The sequence below is a fragment of the Canis aureus genome, chromosome 38, assembly GCF_053574225.1.
Source record: "Canis aureus isolate CA01 chromosome 38, VMU_Caureus_v.1.0, whole genome shotgun sequence".
In the NCBI taxonomy this organism is placed as follows: Eukaryota; Metazoa; Chordata; class Mammalia; order Carnivora; family Canidae; genus Canis; species Canis aureus.
Window position 1 is genome coordinate 3,332,625 of NC_135648.1, and position 20,826 is coordinate 3,353,450.

A 20,826-nucleotide genomic window follows, 5' to 3' on the forward strand; every position below is an offset into this window, starting at 1 on the left:
TTTGTCCTGCCATAAGTAAGGCCCTGCAGAATTCTGCACGGCAGGTGGGTAATAGCCAGGTTACTGGGATCGTGGAAAGACCCAGAAGCCCGAGTTCCAGGTCCAGCTATGCTATCAGCCAGAGGTGTGGCCTTTCAAAAGTCACTTAACTTCTCTGGGCTTTGGTTTCCTCTTGTGTAAAATGGGGTGGAAGGAGCTAACCCCAAAAGTGTCTTCCTTCAGTGTTTTAAATTGCTCTAAATCCTAAGGGGCGCCTGGGTGGCTCAGCTGGTGAAGTGTCCGACTCCTGATTTCAGGTCAGGTCAAGATCTCAGGGTTGTGAGATGGAGCTCTGGGTCAGGCTCCACACTCAGCAGAGTCTCTCTCTCTCCCTCGCCTTCTCCCTCTGCCTCTCCCCTGGCTTGGGCTCTCTCTCTCTCTCTCTCTCTCTCTCTCATATATATCTATAAATCCTTAATAGTAAAGGAAATGGGAAATGATAGAACAGCAGAGATTCTCATTTCCTAGAACTCCTGAGTGTGTCCCTGTCCTGGGCACGGACCCCAAGTGTGGCAAGCTGGCTGTGATGGGGGCAACGTCAAAGCTGTGACTGGCAACACAGGGAGGTGAGGCTCAGGAGATAAACTGAGGGGCGGGGAGTTCACAAGGGCTCCCTCACCCAGGATCTCAGCCGATGATGGGAGCAGGATCTGGAGAAAGAGAAAATGACCGTTTTGTAAGCATCCCACGCTGCCCGGCCTGGGCGGGAGGGCAGCTAGGGACACAGCATAACCCGGACCTCCTCGGAGCCCTTCACTCACTCACCAGCCCCATCGTCTCAGTAGTTTTCTGAGGCACGGATGAGCCTCCTTGACAATTCATTTCCACTCCTGGGCTACGCGGGGTGGTTCAAATCATACCAGCTCGCCGGGGCAGGGAGACGAAATGCACGTAGGAGGTGGTGTTCCTGCAGAAATGAATGAGTGAATCAATGAATGGACGAAGGAGCGAGTGCTCACTCCCGGGTTTGTAGGGATGTCACTGTCATGGGCCAGTCAAGCAAGACAGACGTCTAGGGAAGAGGATCGCTTGCAGATCCTCCACTCTTCGAGAGGAGCCGCGAGGAAGGCAAGGGCCTGTGTTTGGTCTGGGCTGTGCAGACACGCCCCTGTCCAGAAAGTCCCTTTCCTCAAGGGGGCCCCCGGGCAGAGAGATCTACAGTGGAGTGGGGGGCAGGGGGCAAGAACTAACCAGAAGGACCGTGGGCCACCGGGGGGCTCAGTGTGGCGAGCTTCCAACTCTTGGTTTCCTCTCAGGTCATGACCTCATGGATCCTGAGATCAAGCCCTGCGTTGGGCTCGTGCTCATTGGGGTGTCTGCTGGAAGATTCTCTCCCTGTGCGCCCCCCCACACTCATGTGCATGCACACGTGCGCACGTTCTCTCTCTCTCTCTCTCTCTAAAATAAATAGATGTATCTTTTAAAAAAAAAATAAATAATGGAATGAACGCATAGGAGATGTGCGGTAGGCCGGGGCGCTTGCCTTCTGGACGTTACGCCCCATACTGATACCCTCTTAGGGAGACCCCATAGCCTCCTTTGTCTTAGTTTCCTTACCTGCACAGTGAGAGCCACACTGGCACCTTCCTCTGAAAGGTCTCATGAGGATTAGACAAGACCAACAAGGGCTTTGCAAACTGTTAAGGCAGGTAAGAAAGTCACCTATTTTTATTTTTTAATTTTATTTTAAAGATTCCATTTATTTATTCATGAGAGACACAGAGAGAGAGGCAGAGACACAGGCAGAGGAAGCAGCAGGCCCCATGCAGGGAGCCCGACGTGGGACTCGATCCCGGGTCTCCAGGATCACGCCCTGGGCTGAAGGCAGGTGCTAGACCGCTGAGGCCCCCGGGCTGCCCGAAAGTCACCTATTTTTATCCTGAGAGACAGAAGCGACGTGTGTGTCCCCGGGGCTGCCACGATTGTTACCGTTCCTGCGTGGTGGGTTTCTGGAGACCCTCGCAGGCTTTCCAGAGCCACCTCGGTGCTGACCGCGGGTGGTAGCAAATTAAGAGCACTCCGTGTGTGGCCCAAGTCCCCGCACTGCCACCTGCAGCCTGCCGCTGTAGGCCAGGAGGACGCTTGGGAGCACCTGCAGACTCTCGTGCTCTGCTTTAGACAGCAGACCTGCTTGCCTTTTGCCACCGTAGCCTACACCTTACATGACAGCAGCAGCAGTGACTGCAGAACTTCGCTGCAGTGTAGCCCGCAGAGCCGTGACTGCGTCCCTGGTGCGCCGGGAGAGCCCCGCAGGCCGCGGCAGCGCAGCCAGGCAATACGGACGGGCACGGGTCTGGACACGGGGCTGAGGAGGACAAGTCCTGGGGCCAGACGCTGTAGCATATTCTCAAAACATGCATCTGAAGGCTGATGGACCCTCTTGTCTCCTTGCACCCCGAAAGCCGCTGTGACGTGCACGGGGTAATAACAAACACGCACTGAGGGTCTACAATGTGCCCCAGACTGTAAGTACTTCACGTGCACGACCTCGCTGTTTGAAAACTTTGATTTTTCTTTATGGCGGTAAAAGACACATCACACACAACGCATCTCAACAGTTGTTTAGTGTATGGTTCAATGGCATGAAATACATTCACAGTGTCGTACGGCCGTCACCACAACCGACCTCCAGAATCTTCTCGTCCTCCCCAACAGAAACTATGTGCTAGACTCTAATTCCCCGTGACCCCCGCCCCCCGATCCCTACAGTCTCTATTTTACTTTCCATCACTATAAATTTGCCTGTTGTCGGTCTTGTTTATTAAGTGGAATCATGCAATATTTGTCCTTTTGGGACCAAACTTATTTCACTTAGTGTAATTCCTCAAGGTTCATCCACGTTGTAGCACATGTTAAGGCTGAATAGTATTCCATGTGTGTATACATCACATTGTATTTTGTTTTTATTATTATTTTTTTAAGTAGAGAGAGAGTGAGGGGAGGAGGCTGAGGGAGAGGGGGAATCTGAAGCAGATTCCCTGCTGAGCGACGCAGGCCTTGATCTCAAGACCTGACCCCCAAATCGAGAATGAGCCACTTAACTGGCTGAGCCGCCCAGGCGCCCTATTTATCCATTCATCTACTGATGTGCCTGTGGGTTTCTGCCTTTTGGCTCTTGAGGTTCAGATGGAAATCCATTTCCTCTAACCCTTCAAGCTCTAAAATCTGTCAGAACTCCCATAGAAGGGATCCCTGGGTGGCTCAGCGGTTTTGCACCTGCCTTTGGCCCGGGGCGTGATCCTGGAGTCCTGGGATCGAGTCCCACGTCAGGCTCCCAGCATGGAGCCTGCTTCTCCCTCTGCCTGTGTCTCTGCCTCTCTCTCTCTCTCTCTCTCTCTATGTCTATCATAAATAAAAAAAATAAATCTTAAAAAAAAAAAGAACTCCCATGGAAATAAGCATAAAAACTGCCGTGAGGTAGCCCCTGAGACTGTCTGAAATGGGGTTTCAGGTATTCTTCTGTCCCCAAGTGTCTTCTTGTTTAATGTTTTTCTCATTCAACATCCCAACTCCAGAGGAACTTGAAATCGCACAGAGTACGTGTCCCATGAGAAGGTCTGATTAACCAGAGTTTTTCTGTACATCAGCGGAGCTATTAGTGACAATCGTGGCCATGACCCTGCAGTTCCAAAGAAACCCACGTACCTTCGGGAAGTGTTACAAGAGCTCCAGAAACATGCTTTTTAAAAAGTACAGTTTAGGGGCCCCTGGGTGGCTCAGTTGGTTAAGCATCTGCCTTTGGCTCAGGGCATGATCCTGAGGTCCTGGGATTGAGCCCCTGCGTCACGCTTGCTGCTCGGCGGGGAGTCTGCTTCTCCCTCTCCCTCTGCCCCCTTTCCTCACTTGTGGGCACTCTCTCTGCCTCTCAAATAAATACAATCTTAAAAAAAAATAAAAAAATAGGGGCGCCTGGGTTGCTCAGTCGGTTATGCATCTCCCTTCGGCTCAGGTCATGATCCCAGGGTCCTAGAATCAAGTCCCGCATTGGGCTCCCTGCTCAACGGGGAGGCTGCTTCTCCCTCTCCCTCTGCCTGCCGCTCCCCCTACTTGTGCTCTGTGTGTGTTAAAATAAATGCATAACAAAAAACAAAATAAAATATACAATTCAGGGGCTCCTGGGTGGCTCAGATGGTTGAGCATCTGCTTTCGCTGTGGGTCGTGATCTCCAGGTCCTGGGCTCGAGCCCCATGTTGGGCTCCCAGCTTGGTTGGGAGGCTGCGTCTCTCTCTGCCTCTCCTCCTGCTTGTGCTCTCTCCGTCTCTGTCTATCTCTCCCTCAAATGAAGAAACATAAAATCTCAAAAAAAAACCCCACAATAATTCAGTGGCATTAAGGACATTCACTGCTGTGCAGCCGCCAGCACCAGACATCTCCAGAACTTTTTCCTCATTCCAAACCGAAACACCACTCACTCTACTACACCTTCCTCTCCCCCTTCCCCGCAGTCCCTCGTAACTGGTCTACCTCTGGTCTCTCTGAGTTTGGCTACTCTAGGTCCCCCATCAATGGAATCATATATATTTGTTTGTGGCTTATTTCACTTAGCGTATTCCTCATCCACGTTGTAGCAGGTGTCAGAACTGCATTCCTTTTAAGGCCGAATCATAGCCATTGTGTGTCCATATATATCCCACATTTTGTTTCTCTGTTCCTCCGTTGATGACCGTTGTGGTTGTCTCTGCCCTTTGGCTATTGTGACTAACGCTGGCTGCTATGAACACAGGTGTACAAGTAGCTGCCCAGAAATGGGCTTTGTATCATGGTCTTGTTCTCCTGGGTAAATCCTATATCCATGGTAACTTCCCATGAGCCAGAAAATTTGACTAATTAGCATAGTCCATTCCCTCATTAGGCTTGGTAAGGACTTTGCTCGGAACATGTGTCGGAAGCCCAGGAGGCAGTGACGGGGAATGACACCCGTCTCACAGCTGGACGCGGGCCCCAGCAGGCAGGCCACGGGACCCCAGTGGCACCCCAGTGGCACCTCCGCAGGGTGCCCAGCACCTGGCATGGGCAACCAGACCCGTGTCTGGAAATCCCATCCCGCTCCTACCTTCTGCACCCCCCTGTCGGGGTTCTAGCAGCTTTTCCAAAAAGGTAAGGACTTGAGGAACATTTGTTCTGAATTAAGCTTGGCCTCAGTTAAAGTGTTATCATGTATGTAAAAGCTCGAATTACAGAGGCCGCCTCCAGCCAGTGAATGGCACCGCGCGGCTGCTCAGAGAGGTGGAAAATTCTGAGGCCCCTCCAGCCCGGTTTCAGGAAAAGCGCTCTGAGTGGGGTGGAGAGGGGCCAGCTGGTGATGTCAAGGGATTTATAAAGGAGATTTCAAGACCTTTTAAGGGAGTGAGGCATTTGCTGATGATGGAAAACTGCCTAAGCTGGGTCTGGCCTCAACACTTCATTTGCTAGTTGTCCTGAAATGCTTATAATTTTCAAAAAATACATATTGTGCCCCTCCCTTTGCGTGCAGTTCAAAAGAGGGCATTGCCTGTGGTGAGAGGAACCTGTTAGGGTGATCAGAGTCGGGGGTCACGGGACCTGAGCTCTCACAGCACACTAGGGCCCAAAGTGGCCCATCTGGGACCTGGGATAGAAAATCAAATGCCCGCAACACACCTGGCTGCATTGCACATCTGTATTTTTCTTTCTTTCTTTCTTTCTTTCTTTCTTTCTTTCTTTCTTTCTTTCTTTCTTTCTTTCTTTCTTTTCTTCTTCTTTTTCTTTCTTTCTTTCTTTCTTTCTTTCTTTCTTTCTTTCTTTCTTTCTTTCTTTCTTTCTTTCTTTCTTCTTTCTCACACTAGGGGCTGTGGGGAGGGGGGTCTGGAGGACACTTATTTTTTTAAGCAGCTACAAAGCTGCTTAGCGGCTTTGCACCTCCAAAGAGAGATCTGAAAATAAAATATTTACTTACATTGCCTTTCCAAGTGTTTTCCATACTCTTGTCAAAATGGTCAGGCCTTTTTTTTTTCCCCCAAGGCTTCTTATCTTAAGAATGTGGGTTTTATAAAGAGGAACCAAGATCGATTACAACCACAGAGTAGATTGAGTGGAGCAGATAAGCTCCAACTCTAGCAGCTGGGCTTACTTTGTGTTTTAAGCAGATAAGGAAGGAAAGCAGGCCTAGATTTAGGAACGGAGATCTAAGTCGGGAGGAATAAAAGTGAAGGTCCTAGATCCGACTTTGAGCCGAGCAGCTAAAACTAAAGAAAATTCTCCTTGCCATCACGGAGCACGAAAACAAACAAATAAACCACACAAAAACCAAACAGAGGACCAAATACAATAGTATTCAAATTGCCACCCAAAGAGAGGGCCCAAAGCTAAAGTGGAATAGAAGCAAGAATTAGGAAGCATCTGGAAGCAAGTGATGCAGAGATACTTTGAGGGCCCGCCGTGCTGAGGGGAACTGTTTGCAGCTCCGTTTTCATCATCCTTTCTTTGTAGGGACTGGGGAACACGCTCTTAGGATCTGGAAATTCCAATCGTCTGCTTTAGTGCCCATTTTTCAATTGTAGCTGAAATAAAAGGGTCAGGAGACCTATGCTGTTTTCCTTTTCCTTTGCTGAGCAGAGGGGTGATCTTCTGAATTACACCCTGGGTCACATCCCAGTTCAAATGTTTCCCACGGAAGAGCGCGGTCCTGGCAGCCTGGTGCAGACGGCGCCTGCATGCTGCTTCCAGACTCTCTGGCCGGCCTCGCCTCCAACTGCCCTGGCTTGCAGGGCTTTCCTTCTGGAGAGCTGGTCTCCTCACTGTCTCCTCAAGACACTTGGTGGTTTATTAGTGTCTCTGCAGACCCGCCTCCACGTCTTCTGAGCTCCTCCTGCTGGGTAATGAAATCCTTTTCATTTCAGACCAGTCTTAAGCCTTCCCTTCCCTCCCATGGTCCTTTTTATGCTCAGATGGCACATTCTCTTTCACCCTTAGAAGTGTCTCCTTAAGGTGTAGACCTCTCTCACATCCCCTGCTATCCACCCCCCTGCTGAGAAACTATCATTAGTTTTTGTTACATATGATGTTAGTTTTTGTTAAATATGATTTTATTGCCTTTGGTCAACAGGCTCTTTGGTGAAAAGCTGTGGAACTAATAAAAATTTCTCAGGCAGCCCTGGGGGCTCAGCGGTTTACTGCCTGCTTTTGGCCCAGGGTGTGATCCTGGTGACCCGGGATCGAGTCCCATGTTGGGCTCCCTGCATGGAGCCTGCTTCTGCCTCTGCCTGTGTCTTTGCCTCTCTCTCTCTCTCTCTCTCTCTCTGTGTCATGAAAAAATAAATAAAATCTTTAAAAAAAGATTTCTCACCTGAAATATTGAACAGGACCAAGAAACACAGCTCATTTGAAAAGGAATCTGAATTCAAAAGGCAAGGAATGGTGGTCCCACCATCCGGGAGAGATTAGGAGAATCTCCATGAGAAAGGGGGCTCAGACCCCGCCAGGCACCCAACCTTCTTCCTTAAATTCGACATTCTAGGGACCCAGCGCTTCTCTTGGCCTTTTGGCCTTTCGGCTAAGATCCAGTGCAAAATTCTGCAGCCCGTGCTCCTTTCTCAAGATCTCCTTCCACGAGTGTTCCAAGAGAAGGAAGGCTGTGGCAGCATGTGGACCCTCTGAGAAGGTCCCAAACCTTCCATACTATTTGTTTCTTGTCTCTTGGGTCCAAGGATGGGTAGGAAGGTGTTACAGAAGCCCAGAAGGCAGGAGCTCCTACCTTTCTGTCTTTTCCTCTGTACTGGCAAGCCTGGAGCACAAACCTTCCTGTGGAAGTCGATTTGAAAGAGGGTTTAATTTATAAAAATGTAATATGCACACTTTTGTAGACAGAGAAGCTTACCTTTCAAACAAATAAATGGGAAATGCGGCCTGCCCTTGGCATAGGGGCGTGGGTCAGTTTCAATTAAGGGGAAAAAAATAATGTAAGCCAGCATTACAATGTGTCGTATCTTGCAGGATAATCTTTTTAATGGGGAAAACATCCCAAATTAGTGTTTAGGTAATAAAAATAAGATCATAATAAGCCAGTGGATTAGACACCATTAGTGATAGATATTTTTTTTTCTAGAGACATCATTTAATATCTTTATTGCCATCTTTTAAAATGGGCTAATGAGGGGCGCCTGGGTGGCTCAGTCAGTTGGGTGTCTGCCTTCGGCTCCGGTTGTGATCTCAGGGTCCTGGGATGGAGCCCCGCGTGGGGTTCCCTGCTCTGCGGGGAGCCTGCTTCTCCCTCTCCCTCTACCTCTCCCCACTGTGCATGTGTGCTCTCTCTCTCTCTTTCTCTCTGTCAAATAAATAAATGAATAAAAATCTTTAAAAAGGGGGGGGCTAATGAGCAGGTGACAGCACAGTATGATGGAGACAATACTGGACCAGGTGTTTTTTTTTTTTTTATTTTTTTATTTTTTTATAGCCAGGATTCTGGTCCTACCTTTGCCATTCAAGAACTGGGATCTTAGGCAATCTGGGCTTAGGTTTCTCTGCTGTCAAATAAGAGACTTTGAGGATCTGTAATGATTTTTCCAGTTCTAAAATCTTATGCCAATATGATTTTTATCATGTATTTGCAGGCCTACCTTGGATATCTTTGCAAGTTCTTTATGTGAAACTTTCATGTTATTTATCATGAATAAATTCACTATTCTTTTTTTTTTCTTTTAAAGATTTTATTTATTTATTCATAAGAGACACAGAGAAAGAGGCAGAGACATAGGCAGAGGGAGAAGCAGGCTCCATGCAGGGAGCCCGATGTGGGAACCAATCCCAGGATCCCGGGATCACGACCTGATCCAAAGGCAGACGCTCAACCACTGAGCCACCCAGGTGCCCCAATTCACTATTGTATAAAACAAAACTAAAACAACAACAACAAAAAAAACCAAACACAAAACCAGAAAAATCCAAATCCAAAAACCAACTCTTCAGTCCTGTGTTTCAACAGATTTGAGCTTAGATTGAATTCTGAACCCTGAGTTCTGAGTTTTCTCCCGGGCTTCAATAGCCTTAAACAAGGTCTTCCTTATCTACTAAGGAAAAAAAAAAGGGCTAATGATTTCCAACTCTCTATGCCCCAGGAGACACTGTCAGGTTAAAAAAAAGAATTTGAATTTTTTGGAGCTAGTTATCTAGCAGGAGGAAATCATTATTTATTCTTAATATTTGATATGATTTATACAAAGATTTTGTGAGTTCAATCCATGTGTGTATCTGAGCAGTACTGGGCAAACTGACATAATCTTCATTCTTTGCTGATTAAACTTACGGGAGGATTCCCAGGATCCATTATTCTATGATCTACACAAGTTACTTCCTCCTCTTAGTTTCCTCATCTGTAAAATGGGTATATTGATTATACTTATCTCATATGGCCAAGTAAGACAATGCACAGGAAGTATATTGTCAAGTACGTATTTTACTACCAAAAGCAAATGAATTTTAGTTCCAAACGTGTTAAAAATGAAGTTTGCTGTCCATTTACTTAAAACTCATCATCGTGTGAGGAAGAGATCCCTGAGGTAGGAGCTCTAGTTTACAGTGAGGACTAGGCTTAATCTCCCCAGGTTTCTGTTTCTTTGTTTTATAACAAAGGAGCTGGACTAGGCATGCCTGGGTGGCTCAGTCGGTTGGGTGGCTGACTTTGGCTTGGGTCATGATTTCAAGATCCTGGGATCAAGCCCCATGTTGGGCTCCCCACTTAGCAGGGAGTCTGCTTTTCCTCTCCCTCTGCTCATCACCCTGCTCAGACTCTCTCTCTTCCTCTCTCATAAATGGATTTTATCCATTTAAAAAGTCACTTATTAAAAAAAAAAGAAAAAAGGAAGCTGGATTAGAGGACCTTTAAGTAACTTCCAGTTCTAAAGGGATTTAGGAAATTTTTTCAATTCATTTTTAAACAAAGTTTTAATAAAATTTAACATAGCAAGTATTATATGCTTTAGCTATTTATATTTTAATTAAATGTCCTTCAGATTAAAATAGTATTATGCAGTTTCTAAATACAGAAGGTTATGGAAAGTGATAAAACTTGATTCATTTTAAAAAGTAGATTTGGAAATGCTGTGGGAAATTCAATTATATTTAAAGGTGCAAAAACAAGATTGAAATCGCTGCTAAAAATAAGGAAATTTACTTTGGATGCCCATTGTTTCTGGAAGAAGGGTGTTTTTATGCCCGTGGGGCTCTGACGTATTAGGTGGAGGCCAAAGCAGAGAACAGGCCTCTCCTTTTTGGAACATTTCATCTAACTGAAGTGGAATGAATATAGCAACAATACACATCTAAATAAAACATAGTCCCTGAATTTGATATGCATCTCATTTGCAGTAAGAAGACTTTTGTGGCAGGGCTCCTGGGTGGCTCAGTCAGTTAAGCATCTGCCTTTGGCTCAGGTTGTGATCCCCAAGTGCTCCAGGATCCAGCCCCTCATCGGGCTCCCAGCTCAGCGGGGAGTCTGCTTTTCCTTCTGCTCCTGACCTTGCTTGCGCTCTCTCTCTCAAATAAGTGAATTAAAAAAAAAAAAAAAAAAAGACTTTCATGGCAATCCAGGCCATGATGGAAACACCGTGTGACATAGAATTGGATTCATATTCCGGTTCCTTTCCTTACTAAGTATGTGACCTTGGGAAAGTTTGTAACTCATTTGTGCCTCAGTTTCTTCAAAAATGGGACGAATCTTAGGAGTGTCAATATTAAATGAGATAATACATGTAAGGCTCTAAGAAAAATGCCTGACACACAGAAAAAGCTCAGTGAACATTAGCTATTATTATTCGATTTCATAAATTACTACTAGATGTCTGTTATGGAGTAGTCACTGTATCAGACCCTGAAATATCTTTGGGGGTTCAGCTTTTTGGGTCTGGTCTACGATGTGTTAAAGAGTTAGATAAGAAATTCCAAAAATTTAACAGTCCAATGGGACACAAGTAAATCTAGATAAAAGCCCCTTTGGAGTCAAGAGACTGTATTTTTAATTTATTTTTAAAATTTAATTTAAAAAAAGATTTTATTTATTTGAGAGAGAGAGGGAGAGCGAGAGAGAGCATGAGCTGTGAGAGAGGCAGATGGAGATGAAGAAGTAAATTCCCAGCTGAGCAGGGAGCCTGATGCAGGGCTTGATCCTGGGGCACTTGGGGATCATGGCCTGAGCTGAAAGCAGATGTTCCACCGACTGAGCCACCAGGCGCCCCGAGAGTCAAAAGACTTTAAATTCAGGAAAGAAAAGGAGATGTCAACGAGTTGCTTGAGGTCTTGCCTTGCAGTTGTCGAGTTCCTGTGCAGGTTTTAGAGGGCACGTAATGATGCATATATTAAAAACTACGGTGACATTCAGAGAGTCAGACATGCCTGATTAGACTTTCATGTTCTGTATTTATAAAGACGTGAGTGGTGCGTTTCCTGAGTGCAAATGATTGTTGGCTATGACTAATATTTATGACTATAATAAAATCTATACAGCATAAAGTACGCAATGAATTTGTTCTAGTCATCGGCTTACTTTTATTTAAGGGGATACCCTAGAAGGTGCTATATCTTGACCAGCAATTTCAGCAGATAGGGAGGAAGCAAAATATAGGACAGGACAATTGTACTTTAGCACCAGGACGCAAAATGAGAAGTAGAATTATGGCAGTAAGGCACTCTGTTATATAAATTTATCATGGAAACGGCATAGGAACATATGCCTTTTGCAAACAACACTGTGTTGCTTTGTCTTGCTTCCAAGCCGGGCCCCTATAACAATCGATGGCGTTCGGTTGGGAGCTGCCTTGGGTGGACGTGTCCACAGGGCATCAAAAGCAGGCTTAAGGTAATGAATGCAACCTTCTTTCCTCCTCCTCAGGTGAGCCCACCATTTGGTCTCAGTTGATCTCATGTTGGACTGGTGTTGGCACCAGTTCATTTAGTTGCTTCTGGTGACTTTGGGATGACGTGAAGCCGTGGAAATCATTTTTTCCTGTACCACCGTACCTTCGAGGTTTCAGCAGAAACCTATGGCAGAGACTTCTGGGACTCCTTCATTTGCACATCCCGCAAGGCAAAAGCTCTTGATGGAAAGGAGAAAAGCCAGTGGGTCTCTTCTTACCAATAGGCAAATTGCAGCATTTAGGAAGGTAGGAAGAATAGGACTGCAAATAACTTGGAAGTTCATCTTGTCCATAACCGGTTACCGAAGGTTTATTTTATTTTATTTTAAATATTTTATTTATTTATTCATGAGAAATACACACACACACACACACACACAGAGGCAAAGACATAGGCAGAGGGAGAAGCGGGCTCCATGCAGGGAGCCCAACGTGGGACTCGATCCCAGGACTCCAGGATCAGGCCCTGGGCCAAAGGCAGGTACCACACCGCTGAGCCACCCAGGGATCCCCTACAGAAGGTTTAATTAAGAAAAATAAAAAAGGTTGAGGATTCTCCTGCCCTTAGTATTCCTTTCTTGGCCTACTCCATATCCACAGGCTGATGGCTCCCTAATATTAAAACCATTCCCAGGGCAGCCCTGGTGGCTCCGCAGTTTAGCGCCGCCTTCAGCCCAGGGCGTGACTCTGGGGTCTCTGGATCGAGTCCCACGTCGGGCCCCTGCATGGAGCCTGCTTCTCCCTCTGCCTGTGTCTCTGCCCCACCCCCCTCTGTGTCTCTCATGAATAAATGAGCAAAATCTTTAAATAAATAAATAAATAAATAACACATTCCCAAAGGCATCCCCCGGGCCCCGTTACACAAGCCACAGATCCCCCGCTGAAAAGGAGCAAGAAGCTCCCGCGATGCTCCCCCGCTCGGGGTACAGTGTGGATCGTCCAGGGAACAGGGAACTCTCAGAATGAGTGATTCTGAGACCCCAGGACCCCAGGACCCCAGGACTATGGCCTTCCCGGGAGAACCTAAACACACGGCAGTAAACGTCGCCCCTCCCCCGGCCCCAAAAGGAAAAACAAAGCGTCGGGGGCGCTGCGGCGTGAGCGTGCACACAGGCGGGGCTGAGCCGGGGCGCGGGGCGCGGGCGGCAGGTCGCGGGGACTTTCACCTGCTCCGCGGGCGGGCGGCGCGGGGGCGGGGCCAGGGGCGGAGCCAAGGGCGGGCGGCGGGCGGGGCCGTGGGCGGGCCAGGGGCGGGGCCTGGGTCCAGTGGGCGGGGCCTGGGTCCAGTGGGCGGAGCCTGCCCGGGCCCGCCCCGCGGGAGGAGCGCTCGCCGGCGGCCGATCCGGCGTCTCGGTGACAGGCACCCCGCTCCGCCGCCGCCGCCGCCGCCGCCTTTTCTTCCTCGTCCGGGGCAGCCGCCGCGCCGGGTCCCCTTCGGGCCGCGCGCCCCCCGCTCCCCTCCCCCGGGCCGCCGCCGCCCGCCCGCCCGCTCCCGCCGCCGCCCTCCTCGCCCGCAGGAATCGCGCGGCCGCAGCGCCGCCCGCAGCCCCGCCGCCCGCTGCCGCCGGCCCTCGGCTCCCGGCTCCCGGCTCCCGGCTCCCGGCTCCCGGCGCCCGCGCCCCTCCCTCCCCGGGCCGCCAGCCCCTTCCCGCCGCCGCGCCCGGAGGAGCCGGTCCCCCGGGTCACCATGCCCAGCAAAACCAAGTACAACCTTGTGGACGATGGGCACGACCTGCGGATCCCCCTGCACAACGAGGACGCCTTCCAGCACGGCATCTGCTTCGAAGCCAAGGTGAGGCCCCCACCCGGGGGGCAGGTGCCTCCCCCGTCGGGCCGCATTCCGCGGGCTGCCGCCCGGTGCTGCTCCCGAGCAGCCGCGAAGTTTGGGCGGCCTCGCCTCGCCGCCCCCCGACCTGCAGACACCCCCATCCTCACCTCCGGGTCCGCCCGACTTCCCGATCCTTCCTCCGGAGCCGGAGAAGCCAGCGGGGGCGGGGGCACGCGCAGCGGGTCCCCGGGGTCTGTAGAATCGCTTTAGGGGACGCTCTGGTGCTATTTACCTGCTGGGATCCCGTGGGAGACGTGCTTTCACGTTTTTTTTTGTTTTTTGTTTTTTTGTTTTTTGTTTTTTTTTAAGGGGGAATGCCGACTTCCTGATGGAAGGAAAAATAACACAGGGGTGTTTCTGTTTTTGTTTTAGATTTCCAGGTAGCCGGGCCCAGGTGTCAAGTCACTTCTTAAATGTCTGGCCACGACTCCGTTGCAAGTGCCAGTCATGGGAGGGGGGAGGGGGAGGGGGAGAGCCGCCCGTTGGCTAGTTTGGTGGCGTAATGTGAAGTTTCAGCGGCCAGCGGGGAACGGCTGCTGGAGAATTCAGCGGGGATGACTGGAATTTTCGGCGCGGGGGCAGAGCCCCAGGTCGGCCCTTGGAGGGGGGGGGGGCGGCGCCTGGCTCGGGCTGCCCCCCCCCCCCCCCCCCAGCGATGCGCTTCCCGGTTTCTGCAATCCCAGCCGGGGCTCCCCGGCCCATCACCTGCGGAAAGTGCTTCTGCGCTTCCTTCTCGCCACCTGACCCCAAAGACCCGGAGTTTCTCAGCACCTGCAGTGTGCATGTCGCTGATAAGTGACAGAAGGCATTGCCACTCAGTGTGGGCTGTTGGTTTGTTTTTTAGGTTCTTGCTGGTTTTGAAAAGAGCGTACTTAAGGTGTGGAGACCCATTTACTCCTCCTCCTTCCCTTTATTCCTTCATGACTCCCTGGCTGCAGGGTGTCCTCTCAGGCGAGGATGATTCCGTCAGGTGGCTACTTCAGTTTGTGAAACGTCTTTCCAATGCCTGATAGGGGCCCAGCGCAGTTATCTTTAGATATAGATATTTTTTTCTTTTCGTGAAGGTGTGTGAATTGGTGAATCTTGACCTCTGCCCCTGGTTAACCTTCCCCCAACCATATCTGCTAGAGCTAGGACACCCCCTGCCCCCCCACCTCCACCACCACTCCACCCCAACCCTGCAGTGGAATGCAGGGCCGAATTACTTGGGTATGGCTGGGACCAGAGTGGGGCTGTAGCCAAGATCTTATCTTGCTTCTCTCAGAATAGATCTGGTCTCGGTCTAAGATGGGATGTTTGGGTTAAATTTTGTCCAGGTCTGTTGCTTTGATGAGCAAGTTTTTCACTTTAAAGTATGGGTTTTCATCATGATCAGGATTGTTGGGTAGACAAAAACTGGGGAACTGGCATTGCCTTGTTTGGTTCACTCAGTTTCACGAGAATGAGGGCGAGAAGAGGGATCAAGAATTAAAGTGCTTTAAAACCTTTTTATTTATTTACTTATTTATTTTTTAAACCTTTTTATTCTTTTGGCACAGTCTTTGCCGTTTGGTCCGAACTAGGTCTCAAAACTTGGTATGCACAAGAATCCGATTGGAAAGGCTGATTTTTGCCACCCTAGTTCTAATTTGACACATCTGGGGGGGAGCCTGGGACTGGGTACCCTTAATGAGAATTGCAGGTGATTTAATGCAAGTGGCTGAGACCAGGCTTTCAGAAACATTGGGCTTGAGGCTTGCCTCCAACTTGCTGGATCTTACCTTCACTTTCCCAACATGCAATTTCTGTTCTAAGCAAACATCTGGGGGCTGCATGATGTAGTTCCTATAGTAACTTCCCTGGGTTCACACATAGTGGGGCTTGATTAGAGGAGGGGGGAGCCACAGCTGGTCCAGGCTGTGTTCTCAATGCAGATCTGAGACATGGAGGTCCAAGGAGTTCTGCTCTGAGAATGGCCAGGTTGACTGGGGACTGGATTCCTAGCTCCCAGCCCTTCATAATCAACAACTGGACACCAGTACCTTCCAACCCCATCAGCCAAGACCTGAGTAGAGATGCATCCAGCAAGCTCATCCTCTGGCTGGTTTCCACCTCCCACCAGAGCAGTTTGTGAACCTGCAGACTCACTGGGATTTCAGGGTTAAATCCACACCACTGTTCCTCCCTTGTTTTGGAAAAGCACAGGCTGTCAAATGTAAATGTATTCTTGCTGCCTTGTCAGATCCCCTTGGAAAACGAGCCCAGGTCTTTCTCTCCCAAGGGCTGGCAGTTTTTCAGAATCAACACTGGATGGAGCGACTGTTTGGATGGAGGCCTCTCATTTCCAGGCTTCTGTAGAGATTGAAAGGTTATGGCTGGGGTTGAAGGGTATCTGGGAGTCGGAGGGTCTGTGCATTTAAAAACAACATCATGGGGGCGCCTGGATGGCTCAGCTGGTTGACTGTCTGGCTGTTGATTTCGGCTCAGGTCATGATCTCAGCGTCCTGAGGTCGAGCCCCAAGTTGTGCTCTCAAGCAGCTTGGAGCCTGCTTGAGATTCTCTGTCCCCTCTCCCCCTGCTCACTCACTCTCTCAAAAAAAGGGGGGGGGGAAGGTAATGAAAAACAACATCATGCATTTAATGATTAAACAGAGTCCTGGATGTGTTTCATGTGCAGTTTCATGTAATTCTTACTGCTCCCCTAGAGGCGCGTCTCTTTATGTCTTATAAATGAGGATATGGGCTCAGGGAGGTTGTTGCCTCTGCTTTAGTGCACACAGCTGTGGATGGCAAAGCCAGCATTTAAACCTGGGAGCTTTGACTTCAGACTCCTGGATCCAGTGCTTATTTAATCATTTTTTATGGAGTGTTCATTCTGTGCTGGGCAGTGGTCTGATTCACAGCCCACTGGTGGGGCATCCTCGGGTTGCTGGCCTCTCGGACTCTGATGTGGGCAATTACTTAAACTTTTAATGCTGGCTGTTCCCAGGCATCCCCTTGAATTGGTAGCTGCACCCAAGGGGTTACCTGCTCTCCATGGGTGCCAGGCCTGGGCGGTAAAATCTCACTCATAAAGCCCCTCTGTACCTGCTTCTCCCTTTCCCGTGTGTCCTCCTGGTGGCCAGTGCCATTGACTGTCTCCCCTAGCAGGGTGAGGAGGAGACTGCTAATGGCTTTGGGGCAAAGAATAATACAAGTATTAGTGACATAGTTATGACTTGCATTTTGTAGGAGATTTTTTTATTTGCATAGGGGTTTCCCATACAAAGAATTTGCTTCGTATAGAAACAGAAAAGTTCTTTTCTCAGATGAAAACAGATGGAGGGGCGCCTGGGTGGCTCAGTCGGTTAAGCGTCTGCCTTCGGCTCAGGTCATGATCCTGGGGGTCCTGGGATGGAGCCCCATCCGGCTCCCTGCTCCGTGGGGAGCCTGCATTTCCCTCCCCCTCTACTTGCTGCTCTCCCCGCTTGTGCTCTCTCTCTGTCTCTGTCAAATGAATAAATAAAATCTTAAAAAAAAAAGACAACAATTGGAGATCAGAGGCATTAACTCAGCTAGACTCAGAGAACCGCTGGGACGATATGCTTCTAGCTGATATTTAGTGAGCACTTACTATGAGCCGTGGAGCCGCCGCCCCATTCGATCCTCGTGCCCCACTGCTGTTGTCACCTGGTCCATGGTCCCTCCTCTTGGTGCCACAGTAGTTGCCCCTCTGTCTACACAACACTCATCGCCCAGCCTGTTCCCCGAGACCACGTGCATGGCACAGACTGTCACAATGGAAAGCCCCTTAGCTCACCTGGCACAACCTCATTTTACAGATGAGGAAATTGCAGCGCAGGGGAAAGTCGCTGACTCAGGGTCACCTCGCTAGGTGAGGACAGAACCGGGACTCATCCCTCATTGCCTGGCTTCCAGTTAGTTCCACTCCTCTATTGCTGCTTCACAGACTACCTGAAGACAAAGGGGCTTTCAACAACATCTGTTTATTCGTGGGCCAGGCTTTGGGCCGGGCAGGGCTGGGCTGTTCTTACGTCCTATGTGGTGTTGACTGGTTCACTCATTTGGCTTCATTCAGCTGTGGCTGGGCTGGAAGGTCCTAGAAGGCATTGCTCATGTGGCTGATCCTCCGTGCAGTGGTTCTCTCCACGGGGTGGCCTGGATGTCCTCGTAGCACGATGGCCCTTCTACGTGGCATCTGGCTCTCAAGAGGGAGTGCTCCAAGCAGCGGAGGCAGAAACTCTTCAGGCCTGGCCCCCGAAGTTATACAGGGTCATTTTTGTGACCGCAGGCCACAGGCCGGCTCAGATTCAAGGGGAGGAGAAGTGGGCTTCATTCCTGAGGTGGGCTCTTACGGTCGCATCGCATGGGTGCACCCGGGGTGGGAGGGGTTGCCGAAGCTGCCTTTGGGTCACGGTCTGCTACAGAATTTTGTGTTCTTTCCCCTCTGCTTATACCTCCTGCGGTGCTATTGAGTGTTTTTCCAGAACCTTATCTCCTGCCTCTGTGTAGGACCCTCTTCCCCAGCATCAGGTACCCGCATACCAGCAATGACAGGTGGTTTGTCAAGCGGAAGAACGTACCACCTGTAGAAGGTCTGGGAGCAGTAAGGAAATTGCCATATTGTGGGGTGATTTTGCAGCTGGGGAGCCCTTGGTCAGGTCTGAACTCAGTTCTCTGGCCATCTTTCCCGCCTTGCTAAATGGCTTCACTCGATGGTATTTTTCCGTGATGTGGATGTTCGAGATTGCAGTCACCCGGACAGCAGGCTGCTGGTGGCCGCCTCTTGAGCTCACTGTCGTGAGGCCTTCCAGATTAGGACATTACATTATTGGCTCACCATAAATGGGGTGCTCTGACTCATACTTCAGCCTGTAGCGTGGTGAAGAGCTCTCACCCCGACTCAACAATATCCTGGGTACGGTGTGAGCTCTGCCTCCAGGGTCTTCTGGGCCAGGAGGGATTCAGATGGAGGGCCTGCTGTATACACTGATACATTTAAGCAAACGTTTATTTCACCTTATTTGTCCAGATGCTTTTAAACCCATTGCTTTTTCTTCTTCAATCCTTCTCCTTTTAGTTAACTAAGTTCTACCCCCAACATGGGGCCGGACCCCCAGATCAAGAGTCGCGTGCTGTACCAGCCAGGCGTCCCTCCTATTCTTATCTTCTGCCCAGAGCACTTTTGGGGGGGCAGTAAGTTTCAAAGATAAGCAGTGCTCTGAAATGGAGGCTGCTCACGTTGGTCCAGGTGTCCGCAGGTGTTCCTCTGCAGCTGGTGTTTGGGCATCTGATGGGCAAGTCTGTTCCTACCTAGCCATACATTTCATGAGTTCACGGCTTTCAGTCTTGTCTCCTTGGCCCAAAATGTCCCCATCCTTTTAGTGGTGCAAATCCTGCAGCCACACGTCATGTTGACCTTTGCCAGTCATTATGTCCAAGACCCTAATCAGACTCACTGTTTATTATCGCTTACTCATTGTGCTGCTACTTCCAAGAACTTGAACTTTCAGAATGCTTTCTTTGACTATAATTATCTGCCTCCTCACACCCTCATTGCCTTGAGGCTGCCTTTAGTTCCCCAGTGACCTCTCGGTCCTTGTCCTGCTCTCCGGGGCTGCCTGGGGCCATGTCCATGACCCTTTCTGCCCCTTCCACTTTCCTGCCCTACATTGCAAACTTGGCCTCTGCCGTTTTCTTTCCTCCTTCCTCTTTTCAGAAAATGAGCTTCCTTTCCTCGCTCCTTTCTGGCAGTTTTATTGAGTTACATACCATACAATTCACTAACTTAAAATGTACAATTAAGTGGTTTTTAGTATATTCACAGATAGGTGCAACCATCACTGCAGTCAGTTTTAGAATATTTTCATCACCTCAAAAAGAAACCTCCATACCCTCTAGTTAGCATCCCCCTACCCTTCCATCCCAGCCCTAAGCAACCATTAAACTACTTTCTGTGTCTAGATTTGCCTGTTCTGGACATTTCACATCAGCGAAATCATATGATATGTTTTTTTTTGTGTGTGTGTGCACGCACGTACATGTGACTGCCATCCTTTTAAAATTTTGAGAGAAAGAGAGAGGGAAAGGGAGCATGAGGGTGGTGGTGGACAGAAACAGAGGGAGAAGCAGACTCCCCACTGAGCAGGGAGCCCAATGTGGGGCTCGATCCCAGGACCCTGAGATCATGACCTGAGCCTTGGGTAGACGCTTAATCAACTGAGCCACCCAGGTGCCCCTGGCATCTTTTTTTTTTAAGGTTTATTTATTTGTGCTCACAGCTCATATACTAAAAGATTTATTTATTTAATATATACAGAGAGTGCACATGTGCATGAGAGAATGAGCAGAAGCAGAGAGAGAGAATCTCTGAGCAGACTCCCTGCTGCGCGTGGAGCCTGACGATGTGGGGCTTAATCTCGTGACCCATGAGATCAGGACCTGAGCTGAAACCAAGGGTTGGAGCCACCCAGGTGCCCTATGACTGGCATCTTTAAGTTAACATGTTTTCAGTACACAGTGGAGCATGGGTCAATGCCTCATTCCTTTTTCTTTCTTTTTGGTTTTTAAGATTTTATTTATTTATTCATGAGGGGCAGAGACACAGGCAGAGAGAGAAGCAGGCTTCGTGCAGGGAGCCTGATGAAGGACTTGATCCCAGGACCCCAGGATCATGCCCTGAGCCAAGGGCAGATGGTCAACTGCTGAGCCACCCAGGTGCCCCTGGCTCATTCCTTTTAATGGCTGAATTATATTCCATTGTTTGGATATCCTACATTTCGTTTCTCCATTCATCCATTGATGGCCATTAGGGTTGTTTATTCTTTAGCTACTATGAATACTGCTTCTGTAAACACGGGTGTACATGTTTTGGTGGGGATGTCTGTTTTCTTTCCTCGTGGGTGGATAAGCAGGAGCGGAATTGCTGAATCTCATCGTTACTTAACCATTTGTGGAACGGGCAGGTTGTTTCCAGTGTGGTTGCACCATCCCCACCAGCAGGATTTTGGTTTCTCCACATCCACACGGGCACTTGTTATAGTCTGGCTTTTTGAGTCTAGCCATCCTTGTGGGTGGGAAGTGCTGTCTCATTGTAGCTTTGATTTGCATTTCCCC

At 49.4% G+C, this 20,826-nt stretch overlaps 1 protein-coding gene and 2 long non-coding RNA genes across 8 annotated transcripts in view; 1 reads left to right on the top strand and 2 right to left on the bottom strand.

The window, feature by feature from the left end:
* Window positions 1–371: 371 nt before the first annotated feature.
* LOC144307450 (uncharacterized) lies at window positions 372–14,275 on the bottom strand. The gene is made up of 3 exons (XR_013374334.1): window positions 13,839–14,275; window positions 805–946; window positions 372–689 (listed from the first exon to the last, which is right to left on the bottom strand). It is a non-coding gene; the product is annotated as an uncharacterized LOC144307450 (long non-coding RNA).
* LOC144307453 (uncharacterized) lies at window positions 6,311–7,744 on the bottom strand. Its single transcript, XR_013374339.1, has 2 exons — window positions 7,343–7,744; window positions 6,311–6,868 (listed from the first exon to the last, which is right to left on the bottom strand). It is a non-coding gene; the product is annotated as an uncharacterized LOC144307453 (long non-coding RNA).
* Window positions 13,460–20,826, top strand: part of NOS1AP (nitric oxide synthase 1 adaptor protein) — a 277,936-nt gene continuing 270,569 nt past the window's right edge. For 2 of the 6 annotated variants that reach the window (XM_077887279.1, XM_077887282.1), the window contains exon 1: window positions 13,461–13,695. In XM_077887279.1, coding sequence (XP_077743405.1) covers window positions 13,591–13,695 — 105 coding nt within the window. In that variant the 5' untranslated portion in view covers window positions 13,461–13,590. Of the gene's footprint in view, window positions 13,696–20,826 lie in introns of all 6 variants that reach the window. The other 4 variants (XM_077887280.1, XM_077887287.1, XM_077887281.1 and 1 more) reach the window with 3 other exon arrangements.